Source organism: Canis lupus, chromosome 14 (assembly GCF_003254725.2).
Source record: "Canis lupus dingo isolate Sandy chromosome 14, ASM325472v2, whole genome shotgun sequence".
Taxonomy (NCBI): Eukaryota; Metazoa; Chordata; class Mammalia; order Carnivora; family Canidae; genus Canis; species Canis lupus.
In genome coordinates this window covers 3,589,507-3,613,210 of record NC_064256.1, presented here as the reverse complement: position 1 = coordinate 3,613,210, position 23,704 = coordinate 3,589,507, and the positions used below count along the sequence as shown (strand labels likewise).

The window sequence follows — 23,704 nt, the reverse complement described above, 5'->3', positions numbered from 1 at the left end:
CACAGGAAAGCACTTGACACCCAATGATGATTAAAAAACAAAAACCTTTGGCCAACAAGGCCTAGAAAGGAACTTTCTCAACCTGACAAAAAGCTCAATGTAAAGGCTGCAGTTAACATCATAAGGGGAATTTGAGGTGTCAGAAGGTTCTAGAATGATTGTGATGCTGATTACACTGTATACATTTACTTAAAAGTCAATAAACCCCCACTACAATGGGTGAATTTCATGGTACAGATACTATACCTCAACAAAATACTGTGGAATAAAATTGCATTACAAATATTCAAGGGTACATGTCCTTCAAAGTGTCCTACAGAGACCATATAGAAATATACTTAATAGTCCTAATGCAAGTTAATTAATGTGTAAATCACAGAAATTTCATCAACATTATTTCCCCTTTCATAATTATGCATTTGAGGGTACACATGAATGTGAATAATCCTATGCTTCACAAGGGAGTATATTTCAAACCAAATTTATTGTCTATATGAAACAGACTCTTCCTGAATTCCTAGTTATTATTCATTGAACCATAGGATTTTCCTTCCTCAGATGAGCAATCTTTATTTCTCCCCCTCTTTCCTTTGCCGAATAACTGGTTAAAAGCTTTTTTTAAAGATTTTATTTATTTATTCATGAGAGACGGAGCAAGAGAGAAAGAGAGAGGCGCAGAGACACAGGCAGAGGGCAGGCTCCATGCAGGGAGCCCAACGTGGGACTTGATTCCGGGTCTCCAGGATCACGCCCTGGGCCGAAGGTGGTGCCAAACCGCTGAGCCACCTGGGCTGCCCTTAAATTTTGTTCATTTTTCCCCCTCTGCATTGACTCTCAGAGGTATTCTTAATTGTACAATCTCAGTCGCACTACTTCAGGTAGCCTCTTTTTTCTTTTTTTTTTTAAAGGTCTATTTGTTGGAAAGAGAGAGCAAGCAGAGGGAGAGGCAGAGGGAGAGGGAGAGAGAAACTTCAGCAGACTTGGGCTTGATCTAAGTACCCTGAGATCATGACCTGAGCGGAAAGGAAGAGTCAGATGCTTAACTGACTATACTACCGAAGGTCCCCTCTCTTGCTTTTGCTTTTGCTTTTTTCTTTTCTTTTTCTTTTTAAAAACTATTTTGGTGGATTTTCTCTTTCTGTGTTATTTTCTTAATCATTCATTTTGCCCCCAATCCCACTCCCTTCTAATTTTTTATTTCATATGCTGCTAGATTAATTTCTGTATCACCACTTTACTTAACAATTCAAAACCTTCTGTCTGTGTCTTGTATTCGCTTCTATCATATGTGAGCCTGATGTTAAAAGGTCCTAGGATGTTTGTCCATTTACCAACTTTCTAGGTCTACTCTCAGTCTTCATTTTGCTCTTACCTGGACTATTTGCTCTTTACTGAAGATACTCTGAATTTCCCTAGCACCATTTCTCAATTTCATCTGTTCCTTCTTCTCTTGTGGCTTTCAGCCTTTTACACATTTTAAGATTATATTTATGTCTTACATGTCCCACGATCTTGAAACCTTGTTTCACTGTTACAGTTAGGATTAGTTTGGTCCTTTGATAAGTGCTCATAGTGCCTTCTTAGTCCTGATGCTTACCACTTTCCCTTCTATTGTAGTCATTCATATGTGTGTCTATCACTAGATAAGCATTTGAGGGGAAGGAATTGATTGATTGATTTGGCTTTTAATTCTTTAAAAAAAAATCTTAACACTTTAAAATTTGTACTTACATGTATAGTAAAATTCATTCCTTTTGGTGGTAAGGAAGGATTTGTTTTTGAGTCTTGTTTTTATATCCAGCACAATACTTTGCATATTTTAGGTTTTAAATAAATATGTTTAATTAAATAATGAAAACTTTTTTGGAAGCTATTAACTGGGTTTGTTTTTTTTTTTTTTTTTTTTGTTAAGAACACATCTGTTGGGGTTGGTGGGGAGCTAAACATGATCTAGGTTTTCCTAATCAGATACTTGGTACAAGACCAGAAAATACATGTGTGCTCATTGAATTTTTTGGTTTGTTTTACTTTAAATACTAAAGAACTATTCACAAGATCATACTAATAGCTGTTTTAATTACACAGTTGCCGTTGATAATGAGTATAATTAAGCAGGCAGCCATTCCATTTTCAAAACGACTGTTTATTTTTTCTTTTAGTTTCCTTACTGCAGAATATTTTAGTCCTTATACAATGGGGAAATGAAAGTGCTACATTGAAAAAATAATTTTTTCTGTTTTCTTTTTGTCATGAACATTTCATTCATTAGCACTTACATGGGGGAGATCTGGTAGTTTTTAGTAATTTTAAATGATCTTAATCTTGAAAATATTACTTCGTTTTCTGCTTTTAATATTTTCTGGAATCAAGGTAATAGTTTGAAGGGCATATTACACTGATCTTGCTCCTCTCCCTTCTTTGGATTTCTCTTCTCAGATTTTGGATGTTCTGGTATCCCTGGACCTAGCCTTTTCTCGTCCATCCACTAAGACTATAATTTCTGCTTGGGTTCTACCCTTGTTCCATGGAAAGTAGGAAGTTCCCTCTTGGAAGAAGCCAGAGGGCCTCAAATAGTGTGCTTTGCTTCTTTCAGGGATCTTCTCTACCAGTTTCTGCCTAATTTGGTTTCTCTCCAATAGCCTTCAAATTTTTTTTTTAGTCTGAATTTTTAGCTTTTATAAATATTATCAGTATAAGGGTTAATCCAATGGAAGCTACTTAGCTGTACCTGGAATGAAAACTCCTGGATTTTCTATTTCTATTTCTATTATTTCTATTTCTATTTCTATTTCTATTCTAATTATTTACTATTTGAAAAGTAAATAATTAAAAATTATGATATTTAATATAGTCACATTCAAGATATTGCTCAGGAGAAGTAGAGTCTTCATTCATGCTGGGAGCTCATAGTGATTTTTTTTTTCACCTTACTATTGCTCCTGTCATAAGCAATCTAATTTTCAGATTCATCACATGGGACAGTACAGTATGGCCTTGCTGTGAAGTCATGGAACATTTGAAGTTAGTAGTGAGGAGAATTTTGTTTCTTAGTTGTACAGATTGAAATCTGTATAAACTGCTACTCTTATGATCATGAGATATCAGTGCTGTGCAAAATACAGTATTTGTGATATAAATGTCACTAGATGCATTTAGTGTATATTTATTTATCCATAGGTATCTTGATGAAGAAACAAAAACCGATTTAAGCTATCATAAGAAAAAAATGAGGAAAATATATTAAAAGCCAAAAGGATATATTGTGGAACCAAAGAGTCGAAATTTTAAGAGATTATTAGCAACTGGACTTGAGACCTGTAAATTATGGGAATCTTACGTTGCAACCTTTAAATCTCTCTCCCGTGGGTCTCCTGTTTCTATCTGGTCATCTAGTTCATTTTTAAAATTCTCTCTCTGCAGATTAGCTTTCTTTGGTTTTTCATCCACATGGTACAAGATGGTTGCCCTAAAGAACTTACATCTCTTCACCGCCATTGATCGGCAGAGACTGTATCCCACTAACGCATCCTGGGAAAGAGTACCTGATGGCCTAATTGGGGGTTGGCCGTCTCCGTGGTGGTATAGGCTCTGACCGAGAGGGTGGAGTTCTAGGGTTATAGGTATGGCTACCAGAGTCCACTGCATAGTTGGGGAACAATTTTTAAATGAAATAAGGATTTTATAAGCTGGGAAGCTATTGAAAGGGATTCACCATATTAAGTACCTAGAAGGATCTGGATATTTCTACTTAGATTAATATAGAAGCTGAAGACAGGAGATATGTTCACTGTAAGCTGGTAAATTCCATATATATTTTTAGGAAACTTTGAGTGTATGACATAAGCAGCCACAGCAATATTTTAAATAAAGAGGGTTGAATGGTAAATGAGGGATTCATTCAGAATGATGTTGCCAATTCTAGGCAGGTTCTAAATTTCAAAATCTTGGCCCTGCTTTGTGTGAGTTTTCTGACTAACATCTTAGCAACTGCTAATCAAATATTATAGCAGAAGAGATGCCTGACCACCTCAATTTATATGTTCCTTAAACATTATATTTCTTGGCTTCTACCACAGAACCATCCAACATACCAAGTACTCAAAATATATAGTGGATCATAGTATCACTGGGACATAAAGATCCTCTGGTACCACTGGGGTGTATAGATGTTCTGGTGCTATGCAGCCATGTTTTTATAATTCTTGTCTTTGGTTTTACAAATTAGTGCCTTTGAAGTTCAACTAAAAAAAATACCCATCAACTTTGACTTTTATTTTTGGAATACTTGATCAATAAGAAATAGCAATTCTCTGTACCTAAAAAGAAAAAAGATACGAAGGAATTTAGAGTCAGCAAGAACATGGGATAACCTTCTGTAAATTTTCTATGGGCAGGATATGTTTGCTATCATATGTAAGGTCTCTTCAATCCAGAACTCCAGTCTTGGGGTGATTTTCCCCAAGCAAAAAACAACCTGTGTAGCTTATTTCCTTTAATAAAAATGTAAATTTGAACTCAAAGGTAATGGTTTAGGATGTTTATGTACAATTTAGAAGATGCAGTACATTATCCACAATGATGTGGAATAGCCAAAAAATTACATGGTTGTATTTTAATAACAGTGTCTGATGTTTGTATCAAGATTTGGTAGTAGAAGATGTAGTCTAATTCAAATAAATTTAAAGCATCTTAGAAAAAGGAGCTTTTTTCATTCTTTGAGATATTTAAAAAGCACTTTTTTCCAATTTGGTATCAAAATAAAACTTTACCTGTTTTAATACAGTATTTTCCAGCTGGTGGTAAATGATATTAGGGAAAAGAGGTAAAATCAGTGAAAGAAACAAACATGGCAAAGCCTGTAGCTAAAATCATATCTATCCCTTTTTTTTTTGACGATTTTATTTGTTTATGAGACACACACACACACACACACACACAGAGGCAGAGACACAGGCAGAGGGAGAAGCAGGCTCCATGCAGGGAGCCTGATGTGGGACTCGATCCTGGGTCTCCAGGATCAGTCCCTGGGCCGAAGGTGGCACTAAACTGCTGAGCCACCCGAGCTGCCCTTATATCTATCCCTTTTTAATTTTACTTGTAGATTTTTGTATTGAGTTATTTACAGGGCTCCATTCTGTTTTGGAGACTGTTTCTAATAATGTGTATTAAAAACATGCATCAAGGTTTCTTACTACATTTTGTAAAATTCACTCTGAACAGTTTGTGTGTGTGTGTGTGTGTGTGTGTGTGTGTGTATGATTTTCTGGCATGTTTCATGGCCCTGTGCTGGAAATAAAAAACTATAAAAGTTGGGGTAGTCAGGTGTCTTTTTCTTAAATGATAAGTCATAGTATCACAAAGTTTTTGATGAACACTTATTGAATGAGGTGTCAAATGGGTACTGTTGGAGCCCAGAAAGGGGACAGCTGATCTAGAGTGTCCTGGCAAGGAGTCATTGGAGAGAAGACGTTGAATCTGTTTTTGGGAAGGGTATCGAGGAAAGAGGGTAGTCTAAGTTAGGCATTCCAAAAATGAGAGGGCCCAGGCATGTGTGTATATTGAGGGGAGAGTTAAGTAGTTGATTCTGATTGAGTGCTGGGCTCATATTGAGGAGACTAAGCTATGATTGGGAGTAGATACTGAGGTCAGATCGCTGTAGATGACAAAATAACTAGCCTTAAGATGATGTTGACAACGGTGTTTTAGGAAAGCTACTCTGTTTGCGTGGTGTATGGGAGGGCCCAGAAGGAGAAGAGAGGAGGGGCAGACAATAAGAGAAACTGCATGAGTTGAACTGAGTTGATAGCTGTCAGATGGATGCGGAGGGGCAAACTACTAGGGAGTTGAGAAAGCATTCCAAATGCCCCAGGGCACTTACTCCAGCCTGGGTACAAAGGTGAGAGAATGTACCCAAAAACCGTTCTGAAATTTTAAACCTAGAGGCCAGTGAGAATAAGAAACTATGCACAGAAAGAAGACAGAAGGAATTAACCATTTTATGGGAAAAGGATTTAGGTCTTAGAGTTTAGGGTTGATTTTTAGCAGAGAAATGTCTGAGTATGTCAAGTGTGCCGTCACATAGGTGGGACTGGAGCATGGGAGAGAGATTGGAACTAAACTATATCATGGTAGCAGAAATACGTGTGATGGCTGCTTTGTGAGTTTGGAACCTAAGGACAAAAGGGAAAGAAAAGATTATAGAGAATCAGGACCAAAGCAAGATTTTGTTTAAGAATGTTGAAATAGGGATCCCTGGGTGGCGCAGCGGTTTGGCGCCTGCCTTTGGCCCAGGGCGCGATCCTGGAGACCCGGGATCGAATCCCACATCGGGCTCCCGGTGCATGGAGCCTGCTTCTCCCTCTGCCTGTGTCTCTGCGCCCCCCTCTCTCTCTGTGACTATCATAAATACATAAAAAAAAAAATTAAGAATGTTGAAATAGGGGATCCTTGGGTGGCTCAGCAGTTCAGCACCTGCCTTTGGCCCAGGGCGTGATCCTGGAGTCCCGGGATCGAGTTCCGTGTCAGGCTCCCATCATGGAGCCTGCTTCTCCTTCCGCCTGTGTCTCTGCCTCTCTCTCTCTATGTCTATCATGAACAAATAAATGAAATCTTAAAAAAAAAAAAAAAAAAAGAAGGTAGAAATAGTATGTGTTTGTCGAAATAAGGGGAGAAGCCAGTGTATAAGAATAGATAACAAAGTAAAAGGTATAGATCATAAAGTGAGTGGTGATATTTAAGAGGACTTTACTGACATGGAGAAAAAGAACAATGATGTTGAAAATTCCTGAGTTTGAAGGATGCTCATCAGGTAGGCCCTGGTCAGTCAGTATTTTATTGTACAAGGCCAACTGTTGAGTTCTAGGACAAGAAGTACCTCAAAAGAATTACTGGTTTGGTGTATCTTCATGCTTTGGTATATTTCTGGCATAGTGATTGGTGTTAAAACCAACACTTGAGTGAAATAAGTACCTTTGCAGGTGTCTTGCTGTGTCATATCAATTTAAAATTCTGTTCTGGTTTGTAGCCTTCTTTTGATCACAAATTCCCACAAACCTTATTAGCATCAGTGCCAGATCTGCCAAGTAATTGAGTGCCAAATCTACAAAGTCATCAAGTCCTTCAGTTGAATTGTTACTAAAGTCAAGACCCAATTTAATATTCTCCTTGACTCTTGGGCAGTTTGGATGATTTATTAACAGAGATGGTATTTGTCAATATATTACCTTATAACTGTGCTGCATAATATTCTAGTAGCCTCGTAAACATATAAAAAAACTGACCGATCTGTTAACATGTTTTATAGTTTCCCAGTGAAATCTCCTTTGTACAGAAAATTAAATAAGTCTATTTACTGCTTCCCATCGCCATTCTTGTTGGCAGTTTTTATGCTTTCAGTAAGAGTAGATTGTTGTGGAATGAGCCAGGCTCTGGAGTCCTCTACATCAGGCCTGATCTTTTGTTCTGTAATTATAAGACCTTTTTTTCTTCTTTTTTTCATAAGACCACATAGTTTCACAGCAAAATTGAGGGAGGAAGATACAGAGATTTCCCATTAATCCCATGCATACAGGCTAGTTTCTTAATGCCTCTAAATCTCTGTTTCTTCATCTCTAAAATATAGGTAGTAACTCTATTTTCATAGATTGGAGGATCGAGTTAAGATCATTTTCAAGGGCAGCCCCGGTGGCTCAGCAGTTTAGTGCTGCCTTCGGCCCAGGATGTGATGCTGGAGACATGGGATCAAGTCCCATGTCGGGCTCCCTGCATGGAGCCTGCTTCTCCATCTGCCTATGTCTCTGCCTCTCTCTCTCTCTCTCTCTCTCTCTCTCCCTCCCTCCCTCCCTCTTTCTCTCTCTCTCTTTCTCTCTGTCTCTCATGAATAAATAAATAAAATCTTTTTTTTTAAAAAAAGATCATTTTGTAAAGATGTCTGATTTTTTTTAATTTTTATTTATTTATGATAGTCACAGAGAGAGAGAGAGAGAGAGAGAGAGAGAGAGGCGAGACACAGGCAGAGGGAGAAGCAGGCTCCATGCACCGGGAGCCTGACGTGGAATTTGATCCCGGGTCTCCAGGATCGCGCCCTGGGCCAAAGGCAGGCGCCAAACCGCTGCGCCACCCAGGGATCCCCAAAGATGTCTGATGTTTGATAAATATTTAGTAATGCATATGGTGCTCATAACAGACATAATTGTCTTTAATTGGGATAACATCATGCTCACAGAGTGCTTCATAAATGCTTTCTGATGATAACGTTTAGTATGGTCCTCAAATCTTTATTGAATAAATTAGCGAATGAATGAATTACATACCTTGAGGACAGGAAGGAATACTTATTGGAACCTGAGTCTCTACAAAGCTTTTATTTCAGTCATGGGTAGAATTGCTTGCTTACATGTGCTATAACACTTGGTTATCTTAAAAATTTAAATGTGGCAAGTGATTACAAAAATGAATTGATATACTTTAATCCCATGTTAGATATTCTTAGGAACCATGGTGATTTCTCTTGCAGATCTGCTACTTTCTTTCACAACAGTAGGAACTTTTTAGAGCAGTTGTCTTAGAAATTCAACAGCTGGGGGCACCTGGGTAGCTCAGTCAGTTAAGCATCTGACTTTTGATTTGGCTTAGGTCGTGATCTCAGGGTCATGAGATCAAGCCCTGCGTTGGGTTTCACATTCAGCTGAGAGTCTGCCTGAGATTCTCTCCCTCTCCCTCTGCCCCAACCCCTGCTCCCATGCTTGCTCTTTGTCTCTCTGCCTAAGTAAATAAAATGAATGAATGAATGAATGAATGAACAGATAAATAAATAAATAAATAAATAAATAAATAAAATAAATAAATCTTAAGGGAAAAAAAAACAACAACTGATTCTAGACCAAGCCCCACCCTCTGAGACTGTAAAGTGGGGTGATTTTGTAAGCATTACCCATTGGCTGTAGTGATTTTAAAAAGCTTGCTTTGAAGCTATCAAGATGAGTAGTGGCCCTAGAAATTATGTGTAGGTAAGCACCTCTTCGCCTCCTTTAGCAAGTTTGTTAGAGTTACTTAATCCCCTTTGCTATAGAGTGAGGGGTATGACATGGGCTCCAGAGTGAGTCCCCAGGGTTCATTCTGCAACCCTTAAGCCACTTCCTTATCTGCAATCTGAGAATTCACTTGATCAAATGTTGTGCTTTAAATAAATAAATACATCTAATTTAGCCTCTTGCCTATAACATAATAAGCCCTCAGTAAATATTATGGCCTTTGTAATTACGAGGATTATAAATATTGATTAACTCACTTGGCACAGTACCTGGCACATAGCGGACCGTTACTAAAAATGTCCCCCATTATCCCCATATTCAAATGCCCAACACATCCTACTCTCAGTTTTAGGTATAGATAGCAAATAGATGACTTTCTGGCTCTAATGAATCTTTTCTCAGATCTGCAACTAGAAATATAAATAGCGAGGTTAATATACTTCTGAATGTCAAGGATGAGTTTTTAAAATTAGGTTTCATCACTTTAAATTGCTTTTCTTAGTAGCACATCATAAATGTGTGTATTAAACTGCTTATCTGATTGTACAGATGCTGTTGACTGAGTACTTGGATATGAAAAATACTCGTACGGCCTCTGAACCATCAGCTCAACTAAGTTATGCCAGCACTGGACGAGATTTTGCAGCCTTTTTTGCCAAGAAGAAACCTCAAAGGCCAAAAAATTCTCTTTTTAAGTAAGTATCTCCCCACTGGTAAGATAGCAGGTGTCAAGAAGTGTTTGATCCAAGTAGGATGGCTTTCTATTTTATTGGCAGCCAGTACATCACCCAGTTAAAGCTAATTTGAAATAATTTATAGGAAGTAAATACATTTTTAAAATTTTATATACATTTGTTTTATAAGGGAAAATGGCTATTTTGGAATATGGTTAGTGGACTATCTAGGATTTCTAATAAAAATTTTTGGAATTTATTTTGTGGCATTTTATATAAAATGAAGGGAATGAATCTTGCCAGTTGTTTCTGGGGACTTTTATATGAAATGAAATATGTCAGCTTTTGGGAAAAAAAAAAACAAAAACGAAGTGCCAAAAAATAACTTTAAAGTTTACACAAATCTCCTTAGCTAAGTAGCATTGGATTTTATTTGGTTTAATACAGGAACAGTCCAGGAATTCTTTTTTTCTAATTACTATCCTAGTTGATGCCACCAGTCCATGTTCTTAGTGTATGTCATTTGGTAACAGCTAATAGTTGATATTATTTACATTAATTGTAACAACAGCAATAGCTACCACTTGAGTGCTTACTGTGGTAAAAGCATAGTAAGATACTGTGGGAAATGAGTATCTCAAAATAATCCCAAACATAATTTAATTCAGATTATGTCAAATTTCGGCAGCAGGAGTAGTGGCTAACACCGAATCCTTGCTAAGTACTAGCGAAAACATGATGCCATTTTCATGGATTATCTCTTTTACTCTTTACAATATTATGGGTTGGGTTTTTTTTTTTTTAATTTTTATTTATTTATGATAGTCACAGAGAGGGAGAGAGAGAGGCAGAGACACAGGCAGAGGGAGAAGCAGGCTCCATGCACCGGGAGCCCGATGTGGGATTCGATCCTGGGTCTCCAGGATCGCGCCCTGGGCCAAAGGCAGGCGCCAAACTGCTGAGCCACCCAGGGATACCCTGGGTTGGGGTTTTATTCTTAATCCTTTTTTTGCACATAAAAACTTGAGATATGAGTGAGGTTAAGCAGTTTAGGTAAATTCACATAGCTAGGAATTGGTAGAAGCAGGATTTCAATCTTGGCAGGTCTGTGTGTTCTTCTGAGGAGTTGGGAAATAACGGGTTAAGAAGTTGTACCTGTAAATCTAAGCATAGAAAGGGACTACAGAAGTATTATTTCTGTATTTTGAATTCATTATTTTTGAATAGTTGAAGCTCCAGTGTCTTTTATTGATTCACCTTTGAGATTTGTTTCTATCATAGATTCATAGAGTTCTTAATCGTTATGGAAAATTTCAGCAGTGCATTCATCTTGTGGTGTAAAGAAGAGGGGAGTGAATGTGCCTGCATTGTAATAAAATGCCTTCTGTGCATTGAATGCTTTCTTATGTCTTACCATTTTGTGCAGAGGATAGACGCACTGTTAGTTAAGATGCTTTCGTCTACAGGTAACACAGGACACCACACAGGGGAAGGTTCTTACCTCACATGGGAAGGAGGAACGTGGAAGAGTCCATAATTCAACAGTGTGGGATCCTCAGGGACCCAACCCTTTCATTTCCCTGCCATTTGGTCCCACTCTAGGATAATGGTGATGCTGAGGAAGGGGTATGATTCTTCCTGCAACTTTCGTTTTCTTGAAATTAATAGACTATTTTTTTGAAGATTTATTTATTTATTCATGAAAGACACACACAGAGAGAGAGGGAGACATATAGGCAGAGGGAGAAGCAGGCTCCATGTTGGGAGCCCGGTGTAGGACTTGATCCCAGGACCCTAGGATCACACCCTGAGCTGAAAGCAGAATGTTTGGTCACTGAGCCGCCCAGGTGTCCCTAATAGACTATTTTTTTATGCCACTTTTCAGTTTACAGAAAAATCAAGGAGACAGGCCAGAGTCCCCTTATGTCCTTCTTCCTCAGAATTTCCACTTATGTTAACATCTTGTATTCCTTGTCATGTGGTACGTTTGTTAGAACTGATGGACTGATACTGATACATCATTATTAACTAAAGTCCATTGTTTACCTCAGGGTTCACTCCGTGTGTGGTACATTCTTTGGGTCTTGATAAATGCACAATGTCATATATGCCCTATCACGTTATCATACAGAATATTTTTGCTGCCCCTAACATCCTGTTTTCCACCTATTCTTCCCTCTTTTCTCTACCCCCTGAACTCCTGATAATCACTCTCTATAGTTTATCTTTTCTAGAACGTCTTATGGTTGGAATCATACAGTATGTAGCTTCTTTTCAGACAAGCTTCTTTCACTTAGCAATATGCATTTAAGATTCCTCATGTCTTTTTGTGGCTTGATAGCTCATCTCTTTGTATTGCTAAATAATATTCCATTGTGTATATGTACCTTGGTTTTTTCCATTCAGCCGTTGAAAGACATCTTGGTTGCTTCCAATTTCTGGCCATTGTGAATAAAGCTGCACTAAACGTGCAGGTGTTTGTGTAAATGTAAGGTTTCTGTTCATTTGGGTAAATACTTAAGAGAATGAATGATTCCTGGATCCTATGGTAAGATTATGTTTAGCTTTGTGAGACACTGCCACACTCTCTTACAAAGTGGCTGTTCCATTTCAGATCTTTCTAAAATTAATAATTGTTACCTATTTATTCATCTTTTCCGTCAGTGACAGAGCCCCTCTGCAAGTTTGCATCAGGTTTTAGGATTGGGTCTTAACGTCCATTCCTAAAGTAGTCCCTGCCAGTAGTCCTGGCAGACCACGGTGATTGTCTCAAACAGTCAGGGATCATCTCTGCTGGTAGTCTCGGGCTGGAGAGGAACCACTTTTCCTGAGCACACAGCTGTTTGAAGAGGGAGCAGAGAAGCCGAATGCCCCATGGAATGAGGGCTCTGCCAGCAAACAGGGAAGATAGTGGAAGGAAGAAAGGGATCAACTAGGATGGCCTCAGATGCTGCCTAATCCTTAGGCCTCTGCTTTCCGCTTGCTGTGTGGCATGCTTTCTCTTTCTCTCTCTCTCTTCCTACCTCAACTCACTGTTGTAAATCTAGGTGTATCGCAGAAAGCAGGTTTCAGGGTGTTGAGATTTCATGCTCTCAACCATCACCCTTAACTTTCAGCCTCAGACCACATAGACATTTTAACACATTTAGCCAGTCCTGAAATTGTGGTATTGAAAAACATATAAATGATTAGGACTGAATAAATGAACTTAAGTAATTGTTAAACATTTGTCAGTATTGCATAGTAATAAAAACTCACCACCCACACAGAATTAGACTACTCTTACAGATTTGCCTGCTTCTAGTCTTGGTTCTACTGTTAATGAACCATGCGAGCCAGGTCTCCTGTTGTAGTGAGCCTCTGTCCTTTGGCTATAAAATAAGGAGGTGAGACAGTATCATCTCTAGTGCCTCTTTTACCATAAAATTATAGCAATCTACGAGTTGTGGCAAACATACAGAGGGTTCCTGAGTAGCAAAAATACATCAGGTCATAAAGGATTAAGATTTGAGTGAGCTATAATCTGTTTTTATGACATCCGTGAAGGACTTTATTACTCTTCTTAATTGCCCCTAGCAAGGCTAATTAAGTGTGTTTTAAGTTCTCTCGTATTGTCTAATGTGTGCCTCTCTATTCTTTGCTCAAGAGTTTATTTCTTTTTCCCTTGCCATTTCTGATCAATAGCTGTCAGCATGCTTTTTGGAGGTCAGCGGCTTCTTTCCTGTACTTGACTGGCAGGTGGCACTTTTGAAGGACTACACACTTCGCCTTCCTCCTGGCTGTGGGGGCTCTCTCAGTTCTTGGCAGGGTGCAGAGAGAGGATCAAGCAACCCAAGTGTTTCCCTCGGACAGACATTCATCTTCCTTGTCAAAGAATGGATAAAGAAGGCATAATTAAGAGAGTGGTGGCATTCCTTTTTTGTTGCCAGAAACCTATGCCATTATTACTGTTGCTCTTCCATGATGTTGCTGTTTACCACTTAGTGGCAATCATTCTTTGGAGGATTCCTCCTGTCAGCCTGTTCCTCTGTCTTTGAAAATACAGCTCTGAAATGAAATTTCTTAACGCGTCAAAGGGTTTACTTTTGACACAGTCTTCAATCTATCTGTTTTCTCCCCCTTAAACAGTCAGGGGTCATCATTCAGAGAAGCTGAATGCCCCTTAAGTTTCTCTTAAGACTGATTTTTTTCTTTTGTTTTTTTCATTCTTGAGTCATTGTTTTGCCTTTAGAAACCTGTTCTGTGTCACGTGCCTTTCCTCCATGTTGCTGACCTCTGAAGTGATTCCTGGGGTGGTGTGAACACACACTTTGTCGCCTGATAGTTTTGAGAGTATTTCATGTTGTAGGCGGGCAGATCAGAAACCATTTAGAAACTCTATTGGTTCTGAGGACTCTTAAGGAGAGACTGCAGAGGCCTTGCTTGCATTGCTAGCATGCCTTTTGTACTGATTCTCTAACCAAGGGAGTTTGAGAAGCAAGATGTCTGCTCTGTGCAGCCAGTATTTCCATGGAGGCAGCTGGCAGTCTTTTGTGCCTTGTGAGCTGGGTAGTAGCACAATTAGGATGACTTTATGGGAATCCCTTATTGCGTGTGCATAGGAATCCTGGCAAAGAAGAAAGTGTGACAGATGAGAGTTATATCAGCTGAAATGAAGAAGGAGCAAATGATCCAAATGCCATTGTGGAGGAGCGTTAGCCAGGAATGTTGTTCATAAACCAAGGTCTGTGGCAGCCTGCTTTGGCCCTGTCACAGAGTAGCCAGAATGTTTGGGTCGTGGAACCCTGGGCTGCACCACACAGACTATAGTAGAATAGTTTTTTGGAATCCATGGCTGGACACTGCCTATTTGGTTACTGCCTCTTTGTTTACCCTGTATTTCGTTACAGGTTCGAATCCTCCTCCCATGCCATCAGCATGAGTGCCTATTTGCGAGAGCAGAGACGAGAGCTCTACAGTCGCAGTGGAGAACTTCAAGGTAGGTGATTGAACTTCTCTGGAAAAATTAGTTTCTGGAAGAAGATCTGAAGTGTTTGGCACCTATGAATTTGTGGCTTTCATTCACAGGATTCTTTCAACATAGCAAAGATTTAAAGACTTGATAATCTGTTTCTTCTCTTACGTACCAATGTCTGCTGCCAAGCAGCTATAACCATTGCTATGACCGCAGGATTTGTAGACCTGCTACCATTCAAGAGAGAACTCAACGTAAAAAGATAGTCGCTTCGTGCTTAATCATGGCACACGAGTCCAGTCACAGTCTAGGAGAATGCTCGTTTTCTGTGGCTGTCACTGTTAGACTTAGTTACTGCTTTCCATGCCTTCTGGAATGTAGCAAGAGTGCCTAGGATTGGGGAAAGGGTAAATACAGCCTCTGTCATTATTTAAAAGGAGGAACGATGTCTCTAGGTAGGATGTTGTAATCAAGCTGGCTTTGATATACAGGATATTTGATATTCACACATGGTTACTAAAGAGTTGTAATCTATAGAAGCAAATACTTGAGAAAATAAATTGTAAGCGAATTTAATTAAATTAAAAATCCGATAACATTTCCATCTGTGACAAGAAGGATGCTAATCATGGTAAATGCAATCAATTAAGAAAGATTTATGAAGTCCTGCTAAGTGTCTGTCATCCTAGGCACCGGAGGGGATGGAGGTTAGTAGAAGAAAAGAAAAGATAAAGCCTTAAGATCCAGCTATGAGAGTAAGGCATGAGTATCAGTAATAGTATCGGGAAGTCAGTGCTAACAGCTAAGTAGATGGTATGCATGAAAATGCTCGAGCCGTTGAGAGAAGGGAGTGATGATTTAAAGTATTTTAAAACTATGGGCTTCCTGCATGAAGGATGCCAAGGAACCCTTCCATGTTTGGGGATGCAGTAGAGGCACTCGAAATATTTTACAGTGAATGGCCTACACAATTAAATATTTAGTTTTTAAGATTCATCATGTTTCTACATCAAACTATTATTATGAAGTTACCAGCTTTTCTGGATTTAAGGGCCACCACCTAGCCATTTCTACCTCTGCCTTCACTATTAATCTAAATGCCTATACATTTTTCCAAAGGTGCTACTGTGCTGTCCCATGCCCATACCACAGTAATAATTCCACAGCTCACGTATATGGTTAGTCACCAGAACTAAAAGCCTAGAAATATGTTTGAGGATGTCAGGAAAAGGAAATTAGCCTGCCAACATTTTATTTAATAATAGTGTTGCTCGGCATTGTTGGAAACATGAAGTATGCATCTTGGAGTCCTGAGGTGCATGGGTGCAAAGGGTAGTTAGGATAGAAATAAGTCAGGGAGTGAAGGCAGAATGTGACCCAGGCTCTAGCGGATAGATTCATCCCGGGAGGAGAGGCCAGACCCAGAAGCTTTTCTGGAAATGATGGTAACAGAACACATGATCCTGTAGGACTGATCATGACTAAACTGCCACACAGGGACTGTCGCTGAGCGTTTAGAGCCAGAGCCACCTTCTGTACTCAGTGTCCTTATTTTAATTGCAGAGTTGACTTAAAGAAACTTTAAATTTATCTCCAATCATTTCTCTCCACTTTGTAGTATGTGAAATTCCTTTCATGGGGACAAAGCAAGCCTTTCTTTTTTCTTTCTGTTTTAGATCCTTTCACTTTTTATTCATTAATAAACTTAATTTTTTAAAGCAGTTTTCGGCTCCCAGCAAAGTTGAGTGTAGAGCAGAGACTTCCAGCATACCCCCTGTCCCTACCCACACACAGCCTCCCTTTGTATCAACATCCCCACAAGGAAGCCTTGTGTTTGACACTTAGAGATGAAAAGGTAGATGACATAATTAATGGGACAGCAGTGCAACCTGTCATTCATTCAGATTCAAGCATAATTAGTCAACCAAGACGGATGACTGATGGTAGACTCTTTTCTTCTTTTTTGTTAGTGAGGATAGCGAGTGCTCTGCGTTCTCAGCTGTGCAGGGTGGCTTCCCCCCCCCCCCCCCCCCCCCCCGCCCCAGTGGTCCACCAGATGGCGAGGCAGTGGGGAAACGCAATGAAGAGGGGAGAGTTCTGGGCTCAGATTGCCTACACTTACAACCTAGCTCTCCCCATTTACTAGTTTCCTAACCTCTGTGCCTCTGTTTCCTTGCCCCGAAATGGGAACAGAGATAACAGTACCCACCTCAGGAGCTATGTTGAGTTAAGCTATGGGCAGTGTTTAGAGAAGTGCTGACCATGTCAGAAATGTATCTTCTTCCTCCAGCCCTGTTGTTGTTGCTGGTCCCATCACTTCAGTTTTTATACTCATTCTCTTTGGCTAAATCCTACTCTGCTTTCCTTTTTTTTTTTTTTAACTATTAAAAATTTTTTTTATTCAATTTGCCAACATATAGTATAACACCCAGTGCTCATTCCATCAAGGGTCCTCAGTGTCCATCACCCAGTTACCCCATCCACCCATCCACCTCCCATTCTGCAACCCTTGGTTTCCCAGAGTTAGGAGTCTCTCATGGTTTGTCTCCCTCTCTAATTTTCCCACTTTCCAACTTCAGTTTAGTTGTCACTTACTCTGATGACTGTCCACCACCCCCCTTCTTCTCAGATTATGTACCCCCCCACCCCCACCCCCACTGTGTCCTCCTACCATATCCTTAACATTCCCTTTCTGAGCACTTTTCACACTGTTTTATGGATTAATGCTCACTTGTTTGAGTCTGCCACAAAACTATAAGTTCATGAGAGAAATACAATTTTATTTCCTATCCTTAGCACAGTACCTGGTATGGTAAATATTCAATAATACTGGCTCACTCAGCAACAGAACAAATGAGGACAGCTGATGTCCATCGTGGGATGGAGAGTTAAGAAGGGCCCCAAAGGGAGGTGGGGCCACTGAGAACTAGTATCAGCTTCACTGGTTCTATTAGTTTTTAAGTTTAGGGAGAAGTAGATGTTGTGTGTAGATCTGTTTTTGTCCTGCAGTCATACGTAGCTTCATTTAGTAGAAATGTTACCACTGAGTTGTCTGGCCTAGGACAGTACTGCTGTATATAATTGAAAAACATTTTTAAATCCAGCTACGTTATAGAGGAAGTTTATTCCATGAGGGTGGGTAATTGAAGAATCTCTCTAATCTAACTAGGAACTTTCTCATTTTTTCAGAAAGTTAATTGAAATATGGAACCATATGCAATAGTATATTTTACTTACCAGTGTTCAGCAAAATAGGAGAATTTATCTCCGGTTGCAGAGAAGAAAGTGGTCAGCAAACATATTGTGTTCATAATAATCATTAAAATATAATTTAATTTAGCTGAGCTGACAGATCACAGGCATGGTGAGAGAATAGTTCAGCCGATGAGTTTTTGTAAAAGTTTGGTGGTGTTTCATTGAGGAGCAAAAGTGTCTCTGATGAATGCTTTAACGTTTCAGCAGGAAAAGGGGAAAATCACACCTATTTTCCATTAAGAAAAGGCCTGCCCTTTTCAGTTATTCTATTAATCCTACTTGTCCAAGGACCACAGTGAGATCTGCATTTGAGTTTATCCTTGAAAAGGTATAATTGAAAAGTTCAGTCAAATCCTAAGAGACCTGCGGAAGATTTTTGTCTCTTCTTTCATCACCACGTAGCTGCAGGCTTTGCTTCCCAGTGGTTTGGTTCAGAGGGTCAACATTTCCTTCTGCGGCAAAGAACATCCACCAGAAAGACCATCAAACTAACATTACAAAGCCTAAATTTTATAAAAGTTAAGTTTTTGCCAACATTTTCAATTTATCATGCAATTAAAAATGTTACTCAACCCAACAACACAAAGGGGAATGTGATTTCTTTGGTATCATCAACCCATCTCAGTTGGCTCTGTTCTGGTACAGATGGTTCATTATATTGTCTGCTGTTGGCAGTTGGGCCGAAGAGGTGGGAGTGTTGTTTCAAAGTGTACAAGATAACAGGTGGAAATCTAACTTGTGTGTCTCCATTAATCAGAGACTTCCTGTTTCTCGCCACTACTTCATTGTGCTGCTTAGATAGCCAAGTTACAGATTAGAGAGACAGTCATAGTAATGAACATTTAGCTTGAATATAGCTTCTCAGACTCTTCGGGAGAATAAGATAACTGATGAACATATTATCTCGTGAGGATTTAAAAAAAAAAATCAAAAACTGCTGCTCGTGACCAAAATAAGCTCTTAGGTTAATCAATCCCACTGTGCCTCAGTTTTCTCATTTGCAAAATGGAGCTTTTAGCAATTTTGACTACCTTAGGGGGATATTGAGACTATAAAATTCAATTTTAAAACTCCAGAAAAATTAGAATAGCAGTAATTGATTTAAATTAAAATGGCGCTTAAAGAAATTTAAGTTAAATTTCTCTCTGGAATTGGGAGAGCTGCACCCACTTCTTTATCTCTTGTTTTCTCTGCTGCTCCAGCCTGAGTGCTCCCCTGAGTTGGCTGCTCTCAAAGTCACCAGTGACCTCCCCACCACCCCTCATCTTGGCAGATCGAGTGTTTGCTTCCCTGTATTTACCTTACTTGATGTTTCAGCCAGCCATGTGTCGTTTTACCTGCACGTATTGGAGGGTCTCAGGGTTGGTTGTGGGACCGGTCTTGTGCTCACTCTGGAGACTGTCCCCTGATGTCTCAGCCCATACTGAGTTTGGCTTAGTGCCTCCATGCAGATGACTTCCAGACAGAGGTCTCCTGAATTACTGTTTCCTGACCTCTTCCAGCATCCTGCCCACTCCTCATCACCATCCTATCATACTTTATCACGTGTTCTTTTCCCACCTAATTCTTAATTTCTGCATGTCTTTCTCACTTGGTGATATTCTACAATTGCCTCTGAATTCCAAAATGCAAGTCTCATTCATTAGTGCATTCCACTGCCTGGGACAATGCTTGGCTTGAAGTAAACACTCAAAAACGAATAGGATGGAGGAGAGGAGGCCTCTCTCCCCCTTGTCTCCGTATTTGTAGGTAGAGTCCTACTTATTTGAGAAAACCTAGTGGGAGGTTTAATAAACAGAGTTAGGAGTCCTGCGATTTGTCATCTTCATTCGTTTTTAGGTTAATAAAACTCACGAATGTGTAGAGTATATTAATTGTCATTGATCCAAGTAGAAATGTGTAGTCAGTTTTGATTACAGTTTCTTTTCTGTCTTGGGGCTACTTAGTACTTCTGTTTGTACTCAATAATATTACCTTTAGAGTGCTATTTTTATTCCCATTAGTCTAATGAGTAGCATTTCTATAGCCCTGACATTAAAATATTCTCTAAGGCTCCAACCACTTGAGAATTGACTTCTCTAAGAGGATTTGCTTTACATGGTAAATAAGGGAGTATTGGCATCAGGGAAAACTGGGCTTCTATACTGACCTGACCTGAATTTTCTGAGTTTTTCTCTCTAATGGGTTGTTGGTGACTGGGGGGTTGTGAATACTTAATAATATCGTATGTAATTAATCTGTTTGGAAGTACCTCGCCTTAAGGTAGAGTGATATTTGAAATACATTAGCCATGAGTTGATTTTCCTTTTTTACAAAAGGATTTATAATAGGAGTCTCTCAAATAGCAAGCTATTCTATAATGGAGCATTTAAAGCAAGATTTCATTTATGCACACATTTTCAGGGATATTTTGGCTGGAGTGAGATATAGCAATTTTACACTCATACCACACGTTCGTTCCATAGCCTTAAATATAAGAAGCACTTGTAAAGCTTTATATCTTGAAATATGATTAGAAAATTCTTTGTAGTCTTAAATTTTGGGTAATGACTTTGCTAATAACTATGTAGCAATATGCAGGGGATGTGAAAAAATACATTTTTTCTTCTTAAAATTGCATATAATTATTTCAAAATAACCTTGATCTTTTAGTAGTTATCTTTTCTGTTTTAGGTTCTAAAATAGTGTATAAAAATTGATTCCCTTTCCTTTTATATATTTATATTCTTGATTTTTTAAAAAGACTGTTCTTAACTTCCTCATATGGAAGATTTGTCTTATAATGAAATTATAATAGAATTTTTATAAATGCTAATTTCTTTATATGTTCCTAAGAGGTAGTAATAGGTATATTTTCCTCAGGTCATGAATAGACTAATGCATTAGTTCAGATTATTTAGGAAATAGAAGTATTCTTATGCTGAGATTATTACCAAATGTATCACCTCTTTGCCATAACCTTTGCAATGTAGATATTTATTTTAAGAATGTTCTTTCTTAAAGGATGCCAGGGATGCCTGGGTGACTTAGTCAATTAAGCCATCTGCCTTCAGCTAAAGTCATGATCACTGGGTCCTGGGATCAAGCCCTGCATCAGACTCCCTGCTCAGCACAGAGTCTGCTTTTCCCTCTCCTGCCCCTCCTTGCTGCTCATGCTCTGGCTCACTCTCATGCCCTCTGTCTGTCTCTCTCAAATTAATAAATAAAATCTTAAAAAAAAAAGTTCTTTGCTTTTGGATTTAATTTATGATGTGAGTTTATTTTCTGAGGAATTCTAGTTCATAGATAGTCCTCTGTACCCATTGGACAAACCATTGATATCTGAGCCATGTGGAGGGGCCGGAGGTCATGGGACAGTGGACCTTGAGAGTGCAAAACAGCCATCACAAAGCCTTAGTAGAGCCTGGGAACCTCACTCTTGAGAAATGATCCTTGGTCATCATGCAGAACTAGTTGATGACATAAAACCTTATTTTTAAGAAACCTTTTTGCTACCCATTTATTCATTCATCCATATAGATATGGGAAAAGACTGAATACTGGTAAGTGAGGTGTATATTTGAGGTTAAAAAGTGACACATATGCATTTCTCTTTATATATAAAGAGAAAATATGAAGGAATAACAAATTTGTAACATGTATCGGAAAATTTTAAAGTTGTTTCCTGTCATGTTTTTTTTTTTATCATTTGGCCTACATTAATTTTTTAAATTAATATAACAGCTTTGCTTATTTCCTTAGATTTTTCCTTAGGACTGCAGGAAATTATATTATTGCCAACTTTAGTAGTTTATATGGTGCAATTAATTCTGACTTGAGGTATTTTAGAAAATAGAGAAAACCAGGAACATTTATAGTCTGTCGTGGGGAAAGTAATGAGATGAGAATGCCAAAGAGCAACTTGATCATTGTCCCAATAAAACAGAATTCATAAGATAGTTTTACATTTTCAGAATGAAGATTGAGTCCTCCTAGGAACATTAATAGTTAGAGATGACCTTATGTGAAGTGCTCTGTTATCAAAATTCAGAAAAAATTGACATACATGTGCATATAGTATGAGGCCTAGAAAATAAAACAGTAGACTTTGATGGTAGGAAGTGCTTTGGAATTCATAACCTAGTACTTTTCAGACTTATTATTTTAGTCCTAGAACCTGTTTTCTGTATGTTTTATTTCAGAGTTGAGTATAGAAAGCAGACTGAGGTGGAGATGGTTTAATTAAGTGGGGTCTGGGACTCAGAGCCCCATGTGCCCAGACCCCCCTCCATCTGCTCTTCTCGTCTATGGATCACCTGAGGCGCCATTATAAAACTGAAGACTCCCAGAAGCAGAGCTGTATCCAGAGGAAAATTGATAAGGAGATAGATGACATTATAGATTTGTAGGAATGGGACAGACGAGTCAATAATGGGTGGTCAGACAATTGATTAACCATAAACAAACAAAAAAAAGATGTTGAATTTGAAACTTGTATCATTTAGGAAAATAAATTTTGGGTGCATTGAGAACTGAAATGTGAAAGGCAAAACCTATTGATGCTTGAGTTCGTAGTAGAATTGTTTGAATAACAAAAACCTGGAAACAACTCAAATGCCATAGACAGGAGAATAGATTTCTAAATCGTGGCATAGACATGCAGTAGAATACTATATAGCAACAAAAATGAATGAATTGTACTGTACATTAACTTGGCTCTCAAAATCAATCATAGATGATTATAGATAGTCGAATTCCATCTGTATGAAGGTCAAAAGCAGAATCGAAATATCATTAGGCATATATCTTAATGTGATGAAATGTGAAGAAGGTAAGGTAGGGAGCATGGACATAAAACTCAGGAAAGAGATCAGCTTGGGAAAGGATAGAAGAGGGTATAATCAGAGAGAAGCACATGGAGCTTCAAAGAATAATACTGTTCTATTGCTTAAGCTAAGTGATGGAGATGCTGTTGTAGTTTTAAAACTGTACTAAATGTCCTATACATTCATATATTATACATTTCATAAAAAGTACAAATATAACAATTTTTAAAAGGCCTCTTAAGTCTCCTGAGACCTAGCCATATATGTAATGTAATGCTCCTGCAGGAAAGTCTTTTATTAGTTCTTGGCCTGCACCATTCCATTGCAATGCCAGATCCAGCATTGCCAGGTCACATGGGTGTGAGTTACTTCTGAATTCAGACCAACCCTAAAATACTTCAGGAGTATAAGTGCTCCCTGCCAACTTCCCTGCCCCCTTTTCTCCCTCAGCCTTGTCCACCACGTCAGAAGCCAGTGTCTGGTGAGGTCAGCAGCTATTCTCCTTTGTGTCCTGTGTTTTCTAGGACTTTCAGTGTATTTATTGAATGTGTAGAGACTTATTACATTTACTTGTCCTGGACAGGGCCTTGAGGATACAATAATGAACAGAACTAAATTTTGCCTTGGAAGAGCAAAAGAGCAGAAAGGGGCCATGACCATGTCCCAGAAACCAGCACTTGTTCCCTGGCATTTGTTCTCTCTCCTCCATGTGAATACAGCCCCTAATTTTTAGCCAGACACATGGCCATCCAAAATACAAACATTTCTCAGCTTTCCATGCAGCAACCATTTAATTCGAGCCAGTAAAATGTGCGTGAAAGTCATGTGTAGAACTTCAGGTCTTATATTTAAAGGAAAGGAACTGGCTGTCCCTTTTCTCCCAGCCCAGTGTTATGTGTGAGTGTGTTCTCACACACAGCATGAATGACGTGGGGAGCTGTCAGGCTTTGCGGATGAGGCGGTAGATAAAAGCAGCTTGAGTTG

General features: G+C 38.9%; 1 protein-coding gene across 10 annotated transcripts in view; it reads left to right on the top strand.

Annotated features, from left to right (window-relative positions):
- Positions 1-23,704, top strand: part of EXOC4 (exocyst complex component 4) — a 746,744-nt gene that overhangs the window by 187,801 nt on the left and 535,239 nt on the right. For all 10 annotated transcript variants that reach the window (XM_025471693.3, XM_025471694.3, XM_025471695.3 and 7 more), the window contains exons 8-9: positions 9,582-9,727; positions 14,596-14,684. In XM_025471693.3, coding sequence (XP_025327478.1) covers positions 9,582-9,727; positions 14,596-14,684 — 235 coding nt within the window. The remainder of the gene's footprint in view (positions 1-9,581; positions 9,728-14,595; positions 14,685-23,704) is intronic.